Genomic DNA, 10,763 nt, shown 5'->3' with positions numbered 1-10,763 from the left:
CCGTGTGCCGTGGCGAGTACGTCAGAGAGAGAGAGAGAGAGAGAGAGAGAGGAGGGATGAAGAGGGCATAACACAATTACATGTGGGGTTGATGCCGAGCTCGCTCTCCGTACATGGCATAGCGGCGGGATGAAGGTCGGGGACCGCGCCGAAGGTGCCCCAACGGTGGGTGGGAAGATTGAATATGAAAGTTTAATGCGAGCAATATCAGCGCCACTGCCCCGGCCCTCGGCTACTCACTCTCAGACGTCTCGACTATCAGGGTGCCCATCTTGGCTGTATCTCTCTTTATATCGCGAGTATGCCGCTCACACCACCGGCGGCTTCGAGCGGGAAAGAGGCAGAGACGGTAGAAAGCACTTCGAATCTTTGATGTTCCGAGGTAACCCACAAGCCTCGAGTTTGTTCCACGCTTGCGCGTAAATTTCCGACCGATTTGAAAAACTGATTTGTCAATCCGCAGCTGCGCGCCGCTTTCGACAAGCGCGTCTATTTCGATGCAAACAACGTTTAGAATGCGACGCGCAGTGCGAGAATGTAATTAGCACCTCGTTGGCTCTCCTCTACATCCAAATATTGGTTATTTTCAATGCGCGAGAAATAATAGAATAGAAGGAAGCCTGATATCGTCAGTGACACATTCGATTTCCTCTACGCTCAACCTACAAATAGCTAAATATCATGATAGATCGCTAAATATCACATATATTTATTACACAATTTGAATTATCTTTACGTTATCAATTGGCATAAATTGTCACACATATTTCATTATTAATCAATATCACGTAATCTTTTATTTTATAAAAATATTTTTATATTATATTTCTCCCAGTTTAATGAAAGAATTGGTATAAACGTATTGTAAAACAGTTAGCAGTCTAGTTTTCTCTCTTCTGGTATAAAAAAGGATAATTATCAATTAAAAACTTACTTTTGTGTAAAGATACTCTGCTTGTGGATGGGATTCACGAGCTTGCTAAGGCGTTTAGTGACTATGCCTTCGGCTATTTGTAAAACTTTCCTCATTAATTACCAACAAGATTCGATTTCGTCCCCCTCCCTTCATTACCAATCTCCTATCCCAACCTTTTCTCACTATGGTTTTACTCCTTTGTTCGCCACAGCGAAACCAAGTTTAATAGTGAATTAGAATGTGCGTTCCTGCAACCGGCAATTATCTGCCAATTAATAAACCAAACACGATATCGTCAAGTCATATTTTTAATTACAAATCGTATATCGCTCTCTTACTTAAAAAATAACACAAAAATTTAAATTTCTCGGAAATGGGAAAAGTTATTTTTTGACAGAAAATTATTAAATAATCAAATATCGGCAAAAAGAATTTATTCTTAACATGATTAAATGTCTTTTTTGTTTTACAACTACTCTTTTTAAATTGTGACAATTTTTATAACTTTTAATGAAGTTAAGTTACTTTTGATTGATAGGATAGTGTTTATTTAATTTATTCATGATATAGAATAGCTAAAAAAATCATGTTTTCTTAGTTTTATTTTTTTTATTAAATAAGAGAGATACATACACTGTTAGAATATTTCAGAAATGATTGAGCTTTCGACCTATAATGTTCACTAAGGCCTTTTACTTAGTATGACGTAGGTATACTACACGGAGAGAATTTTTTCTTAGAGTTTATCCTGAAAATATGATAGTCGTGGGATAACATATTGTATTTTAATGTAAATCTCTCATTGAAGAATTTTAATGTAAATCTCTCATTCATTAATAAAACTACAACAAAGTATAAAATAAGTTTGATTAATTTTACTGAAGTAAAAAGTGATAAAAAAAACTTCAAAATATTATATTGTACTACAACTACCATTTTCAAGGTAAATTTTAAAAGAAAATTCTCTCCGTGTATCCATCATATAAATGCTAAATGGTTTTTTTTTTAATATCCTGTGTAGACAGAATAAAAGATTTTACACTACAATAAAAAAACTTGGGAATTTTAGTTCCAATAATCTCAATAAAAATATCTAATTTTATTATTGACAGAAGACTGACTGGAAATACGCATGGGAACGTCACAGAAAAATTCCTCCTTCAGCTAACTATGTCGCCCCATTTTATCCTTTCAGCGTCACCTCAGCACATCTGCGAGTATATATCTCTTCGTCAAAGAAATAACTCCCGGTATACCTTGTACATGTCAACGTGGTTAAAAATACAGCTGTACAGGTACGCACGCGGTCGCACGAAGGCACACCGACACACCGATATTTCTTACAGCAGAAAGTCCCCTCTGCCCGGATGCTTCTTATGTTCCGCTATCGCGCGCCGAATAATGCAAGCTTCTTCGGAACGACACTGCTTTAGTGACAAGCGCCTTTAAGAGTTTAGACATGCGTCAACTTAAGCAAATACAGATCAGAGCAACGACGCGCGACGAAGTGCTCGGATCCGACAGAGAGCTGGCGGAAATGTCGACTGGCGATAGAGGTGAAGTAAGATAGTTGGTAACATTCACAGCGAGAGATCTCTAAAACAGAATGATGGTTACGTCATGCAAGACTCCACTGCTCTCAAGATAGGCGAAGACACGATATACGTTTATATGTGGCATCATGTATGCTGCGGTGCGTCTGCGGTTGTCCGCAAGCGGCAAGATCGCAGATAACACGGAGTTTACATACCTATGAACAAGAACTTGTACAACACGAGAAAATTTTAACTCATCGTGAATTCGGAACAAAGCTAACAAAAAGTTTTACAAGCTTTACTCGCGTTAGCGAACAATCTCTCTCTTTCTCTTTCATTCTGTTTATCTTCTTTTTAATTAATTTAAGAGGAGAACATATGCTTTGTTGAGAGATAGCAGATAGCTTAGCTGATAAAAGTGAATGTCATTAACGTGTGATTAATTTGTGCAGATGCGGGTGACAGATCGTACCGTACAGGATCTGACACGGAAGGCGCAGCAACTACGGACAACCCTACAACGCCATTTCCTACGCCGCCCCCAACCTTGACACCGAATCATCGGCAAGCTTCTCCGTTTCCCCTCGAAAGCACAAACTCTCGCCGGCATCATTATAACGGCAGCATATCTTCCGAGAGATCTCGCAACGGCAATGGTAGGGAGTTAATTAGAACCGCAAACGGGTTGGTTTGCACGCAAGATGATACTTACGAGTTCGCCACAAGATGAATCTCATCAAACGCAATTTTATACTATGTTGTACAACCGTGATGCGTGCGAGACAAGCTCATTCCGGTAGATGGATGCAAGACGAGAAATCCCGGTAGATGGACAATTTAAAGTGATAAGCAATGTGACATTACATAAAACAGCTTCAACCCTCGGTTTCAACTCACTCATGTCAAAATGACATTTCGCACTTCAATCTTTCCAGATTCTTTATACCTCTAGTTATTAAACGTTACGTGTGCTTTATGTCAAAGATCGTAACATTAAATTAAAATAATTCCACGCTGTGCAAAAATTATTTGATGAAAGTTAAAGGTTAGCTTACGTGAAAAATTTAATCTTGATAATTTCACTTTTTTAAACGTAATTTCGAAAAGATTAGAGAACTCGAGTACCTTCTTTGTTCACGTAATAATAGAAGATTGAATTAAGCGGTATGACTCTCGTTCGTTAGCGATACCGGCATTTTCCAAAGGAAAGAACTTCTTAGCAGGCTGTTCAAAAATATTCGTATCTTCTTTATTGCAGGTGAGACCGTTTACGCGGCGTCCACAAAAAAGACGACTTCCGGCGGCGGTACCTTAGGTCGAAGAACACGCCGAGGTCACGCAAGCGCCTTGAGCAGTAGCTCGACAGCGAGCGATCGTTCCGAAACCGTCTTCCCCGATGAACACACTCGCATGCATCTCACCAATGGTGAGGAAAAATATACTGCAGTTTCCTTTTCACATATTATGCATACGTCATCGCGCGATTATTATTTCATACGCATGATCACTGCACCACATCGCATGCTATCGCGTTCCATCTTATGATTAATTATTGTAATCGTTAAATCGCAAGGAGTGTACAAAGAATAAATTTCTACTATTAGAGACTTTAACAAAGAAATTCATTCAGCTTGACAGATCGGGATGAATCCTCGTCGATCGCCCTGAGCGGATCGACCCTTTAAATCACGACGTAAAATTTGCCGTGGTGCGATAAGTTAACGATCCATGCCTCAAATGCGATTACCGGACTAACCGAGTTACCGGCTGGTATCGAGCCCCGGAGTTAAATCGGGTTTCACGTAAACGTGTTCCTCGTTAAAAGCTTAATATTAATAGTCACCTAGAAACGCGCGAAAAAGGAAATTGCATATGAAACTCAACGTACTTAGAACTCTCTAGAGAGCCTATGAATGCATTCTTATGTCTTTTAAAAAGTCTTTCATGTATTTTGTATAGGTAAGTGTTATTAATTATTCGAGATTATTGATGGAGACAAAGAAAGAGTTACAACAAAATACTTTCAGCCTTGATTTTTCGTAAATCTTTCATAAAACATATTTCCTATATTCCTTGATAATTAAGACTTTCTAATTCAGTAATAAATAATAACTTCAGACATAAGAATATGTAAAAAGCACATTATCTCTCTTGTTAATTTCGTTCTAAAGCAATGTACATAATTAATTTCAACTAAACAAATATCCTCATTACGAGCATTTCTCGTCTCGCGTTTTCCATCGATGCACGATTACGAAGCTTTGCAAAACGGTCAAAGGCGAAAGATCTTAGCAAAGGCAAACATTTCCGAGCCATGCGTTATCGTCTAGCGAACAATGCCGTAATCGACAAACTACATTACACGTCGGCTCATTAAATAACCAAGGGACCTTCTATTTTGGCAGTTAGGTTCATTGTTGTCTGATGTAGTAATATACCAGCGGCAACACCAACAGTGTCGGTAGCTGCAATGGCAGCAGCAAATGCGAGAGAGAAAGAGAAAGACTCGAGCCCCAGGCTAACAGAGTTAGCAGTTGGCGCCTGGGCTCGGCTAGTTAGAGCATAGACCACCAAAGTTAGCGTGACCCCGTCGACTATATTGTTTCAAAACGTCAACAGTATTTAGATCTCCTGTCGTTGCAGGACCGCGTGCTATCTTGACACACGCACTATCTCACTGTGTGTAACGCAGCTTCGAGCAGCAACCACCGAGAGATAAGAGAAAGTAGCTTTGCGGCTTTGAACCGGCAGCCGCGGTCGACGAGCGGCTTACGCTCGTCGGCTAAGTTTTAAACGAAATTTCGTCGGATCTCATTTCGTGTCGACGCGACGTCGATGTGGCGGTCACGTCGGGTTCGAGGGAAGCTGGCTGCCAATTAGTCTACCGATATCGCGAGACAGCGTGAGCGTGGATGAAAGGACGAAGGATAGCCGGGTGGAAAAGCTGGCGAGCGCTCGTACGGTAAGGAGCAAGAGCTCCACCGCATCTTCGTGGACGGTTACCTCTGGAATTTCGAAGGCCGCATTACTCTTGCCCGCTCGAGTGCGATCACATTACGTGTAGGTATCGTGAAAATTAGCGACGCGAATTAAGCTCATGATGTTCATTCATTTACAACATGTATGAACGTGTATTCAAGATATATTCTATAAACATAAACGCATTGAAAAAGGAGTTTGATAATAATTACCACATAAATATTGAGTAATAAAAATAATTCCAATCAGTAACAAAAATAATTTTACTTTTATAAATATTTAGAAAAGTAAAATTATTTTTGGTTATATTAACCGAATATTTAATTGGAATCATTTCATTCAATATTTGATAGCTATTACCAGATTCTTTTTTCAGTGTGTATACTCTATACTAAAGTAATAAAAGTTTAATCATAAAGTTTTGTGTTTATCATTATCCAGGTAGCAAATTGATTTATTTAAAATATGAAATTTTCTGTTTTTTCTTTTTTTACTTTAAATTTAGGGATGAATTTAAGGATTAGGGTATGTTACTCTTAGTATTCTCAAGCCATTACATTAGGAGAAAAAAATTGATTACAATTACCAAAATTTAATTATAATTTACAATCATTTTTGTTGTCAACTCTATATTTTTGGATAGAGCTAACTATTATTATCATTATATTATAACAGCAATAATTATAATACAAGTGGACTCTTAATTATAATCTTTTTATCATGCAAATATATACTTTTTTTTCAGTGTAGTTATCGATAAGCTTCCGCACAAAAATGTTTTGATGCATGACTTTATGAGTATGTTGATAATGTGATGACAAGCGTTATATAAGATGCTGCAAGATACCGCGTATAATTACCAGGATCTCGTAAGCAGTAATTTGAGTCTGAATCTGCGATGGGATATTGCTTGCCAGAATGTCCCTGCGGTCTAATGGAGGCATGTCGCGGCATCTATTAGCAAATGGCTCCCAACGGTCAGGGCTTACCCGCGTTAACCCCGTGTGTACCGCATCGCCAGAAAGACGATTGATATTACATTAGACCGCCGTAGTCTAATGTGGCCCAGTCGAGGAGCACGTTATTGAATTGGCAAACGCGTGAAACCCGATAACGTTACGGTAATTTGCTACCACAATGCTATGAAATGCACGCGCTAAATGAATATATATTCGTCATTGTAAAATAAAAAATTAACACGTGATATATTTTACCGTACTATAGTATATAAGCATTAACTTTGTAACAAATCTATAAATAAATGAATATTGGAAATAAAATATATTTCGATTGAGGTTCTTATTACAATTTAATACCGTGTATTATAAACTTTTGTTATTCTATAGGATTTTCAAACAACCATTAAATTTTTGTGAAACGTATATGTATATATTGTTTACATTTATACAGATAAATCAATTAGAAGAAATGCACAATTTTTGTGAAAATTAATAATTTTGCACAATATAAACGCGTAGAAGCAAATCACTGTCCGTGGAAAATAAATTTTCCGCGGGTTTTCGCAATCGTTCAACAATGGCCGGTAATTTTTGACGGGCTCTGATGCGGGTTGTTGCATTTAATGCCGCGGAACGAATCATGCGCACCAGTAAGCTTGATGTTATCAATTCGTTCGATTGATGTAGGTTTCACGATATACATGTTGCATACGCGGACGAAATAAATATTCGCAAAATCAATTGACTTATACAGTCAAGTAAAAATTTCAAAAATAACCATGTTATATCGCAACAATATGCCGGTATTTTTAATAAACTATAATACGGTCGAGTAAGTTCTATCGTGAGTAAATAACTTGTGTAAATTTTCGCTTTTTGATTGTAGTGTTTAATCAAGAACACTTGATTCGTCACTTCTAACTACAATCGAATACTTTTTGTGACAATGGCCATTCAGAACGTTATATATACGAATATGTGCTTGGCTAAGAGCCAAGTTTCGACGAATAGGAATAATTTCAAGCACCACTTGCAAACTATGCCAATAGTTCGTGTTCGCCATTATCATTATCGTTCTTTTAATTCTTTTTAGTCTATTTCCGATCTAGATTCTATGATAAAAATCTTTTATTACATTTAACTATTTACAACGGAATCTTTTTATCATTTGCAAAAGTAAAGGTAATTTTTATGTTAAAAGAAAGCGCTCTCAGTGACAGTAAAAAGTACGCATGGAAATTAAAGTCACGAGACATTAGGTTTATAGATGACGTTATAACGGTCCTGTCTCACCACTTTACTACCATTACGTTAAAGTAAATAACTCAAATAGAATGTAATCAATGCGCAAGCTTAATTGTCATAAATTATCGTATAATGCTCAGGTTACGAGCAACGTGATATTTATGAACTTTCTCCTCCGTGAAAATTCATCGTAGCAAAGCTCCGTTTTATGGAACCTCATTCTATTCCAAATATATTTTTTTTTATTTTCTTAATATATTTCTTGCCTTATAATTGCTAGAATAAAATTTAAAGACTGTTTCCCTTATCAAATATATAAATAAATTGTTCGGCTCTATTATTTCGTTATACTTTGAAAGGATACAATAAAAGCGTTATATCTCAATTTATCATTGGTATAAATGGATCCAGGCGAGGCATGGATGAAATTTTGTGTGTCCAGTGCGAACGAAGGTAGAAACGGCACATAGAAATTGTACGAGACAGTTCGGACGAAGCATTCACGAATGCTAACTCGGTTTATTAGACTGTTTGGTCCGGAAGGAGTCAAGCCAGAACGATTCGTTGGGCTGGTTATCGGACAGTAGGTACAGTACCTACCATCGCGGCAATACCGCGCCAGTATAACGTTAGCAAATAATTCGTATTTACATGAACGTGTACTCCCCGATGCAGTGGAGGCGTTAGACCGACAAATCGAATTACAGACGCGAATCGCTAACCGCATCAAGTCACTGTCGGCTACCTTGCATCCCCTTGCACTGTCTGACTAACCCTTCTCGCCGCCCGCGGATGAGGGATAACTCGGTTGAACTCGGTATCGGTGATGCCCTGGCATACTACATAATTGGCTCACAACGATTGGCCAAGACATACCACCGGCGACGTTATATTGCTCAATAATGTGTCCAATTAGATGTCGTGCTAAACGCCAAATAGGTACATATATATATATGGGTATTCCACTAGCTTGTCACGTTTGTAATAATAGTCGAAAGCAGCATCCAATAAATTCCACTAAACTGTGTCAAACAAGTTGATTGAAATATTAGAACGACATATTTAAAATAATTTAATTACCCTAATAATGTGATTTAATTTTTGTAAAAATATTACGGAAAAATTTATTTAGAAATTATAACAAATTATTTTTAGAAATAAACTTAATTGCAGCTTTCATATAAATAAAGCTGCTTAAGTTATGCGAATATAGAATATAATTTGCTCAAAAAATGAGCAAATTATAATCTTTCTAAAAAAATGGTCTTTTTCATATTCGTAAAGGGGAGATTGAGTGAATTTTAATTTGAATGTAATATTCTGCCATGGCGGAATAAGCCGCATTATGTAAATAGTGAAATCTATATTACGGAGTTATATCATGTTATATGTTCATCATTTTGCAAAATTAGATTGCATTGCACCTATCGCCATCAGAAACTGCATGATTTATTTTGCACATTCTGTAAACGCTATCCTATGCTTTATGAGAGACAGTAACGCGGTTTGACCACTAGTCAATGATGTACCAGCATTAGCTATAATTGGCTGGAACCGTATTGATTTAACCTTCATGTAGCGTTATCGCCTATCCTTGCTACGTATAATTAGTTATGCTGGTGAATTTGCATATACAGTGCAATAAGTCGTAGAATTCAATAGAATTTGCGCGAAAGTCAACAAATTTAACGATTCTTCACATTGCATGTTACGTTAGCAAGTAATTGATTTACGTGTATGTATGCGAAACGTATAAAAAAAGATGATGTCGAATATATCCATCAAATGGATAATAAAATTGTTTGTTACCAATCGCCGATATAATTGATCTACTGGAGATTCATCAAATTCCACTGCGCGCTCGCTGCGAGATATTTTTGCTTTTGGCAATTTAACCGTCGGATTAAATTTAACCGATTTTAATTCTTTCATCCGCATTCTAGCAATTTAACGTTAATGTATCTATAGTATATTTCGCAATTTCAAAAGAACTTTCTTCAAATATGTACTTTTCTCGAACTTTAATTTGCTGCCGCATACGCATGCAGAGCGATGTAACCACCACGAAGACAGAATGTATCCTGTGGCTTATAGCTTATCGTTATAAAATGTCTTGCAAAATAATACATTGTCAGATTCAAAGGAGGGGTCGACCCTCTCTGTAGCGGCTCGGTATCAGCCCCGAGATTTTTCCAACCCCGTTGTCGGTGCAATATCGACTTTGTAATTGAGCGTTACAGGTGTTCCGAGCACTCGAACGATGCCGGCAAATTGTTCAATAACTGGAACAAATGTATATTTCGACGGTAAAGTTGTCCGAGATACGCGACGGACGCGGCTGGCGCTGACAGCTACGCATTGCGCATTTCACGGTCCGGTTTAATTAAGCGATTATTACTGCTTATTACGGAAAATATCGATGCTGCTCCCAGGTGACTTCGCAGAAATAATTTCTCTATCGTGTTTATAATTTCTACGATTAATTAGATGTCGATCCGATCAAGTGATAACGGCGAAAATTGTCGAAAATTTAAAATAGCCTCAATGCAAAGCGTTGTCAGGAAGTGAAAGCGAATATTGCAGATATATCATTATCATTCACATGCATGACAATTGCATTAACCTTCGATGTCGTCCGATCACACTCTAAAATGCATTTGTGATCTCGTTTTTCCCGTAAAATTATTAAATTAATCAGCTATACTCTGTTCTGTGTTCTATCTCGAGCTCTCACATTGCATCGATTAATTAACAGAAATTTCTAACTCTGTCAATAAGAAATTATTAATATTATCTATCTGTTTTTTTTTAAATTAATTATCTCACAATAATTTTAATGAAATTATATATAGAATTTTGATATACGGATATAAATCTGACGAACTGTGATCGTTTATTACGCTCAACATTAGTTTTCGTGCAAATTTATTTTAAAGTAAATCTATCTATAATAATGTTTGAATTGATCATATATTTCATCTGCGTGACGTAATTCTTGTTGGAATCGTCACATATGCACATACCGATCCCGTCGCACTAATGCACTTTTCTCTCTGCACATTCCTGTCGCACAGGTCTACCCAGGCCTATTTATCTCACAGGTATGTAAGTCTGCAGGAAGACCAAATG

At 37.3% G+C, this 10,763-nt stretch overlaps 1 protein-coding gene across 1 annotated transcript in view; it reads left to right on the top strand.

Annotated features, from left to right (window-relative positions):
* Positions 1-10,763, top strand: part of LOC105617339 — a 37,099-nt gene that overhangs the window by 17,561 nt on the left and 8,775 nt on the right. The window contains exons 2-3 of the mRNA XM_012198902.1: positions 2,904-3,107; positions 3,710-3,877. Of these exons, the coding sequence (XP_012054292.1) occupies positions 2,904-3,107; positions 3,710-3,877 (372 nt within the window). The remainder of the gene's footprint in view (positions 1-2,903; positions 3,108-3,709; positions 3,878-10,763) is intronic.

Source organism: Atta cephalotes (genome assembly GCF_000143395.1).
Source record: "Atta cephalotes unplaced genomic scaffold scaffold00012, whole genome shotgun sequence".
NCBI classification, from domain to species: domain Eukaryota; kingdom Metazoa; phylum Arthropoda; class Insecta; order Hymenoptera; family Formicidae; genus Atta; species Atta cephalotes.
This window is presented reverse-complemented; position numbering and strand designations above follow the sequence as displayed.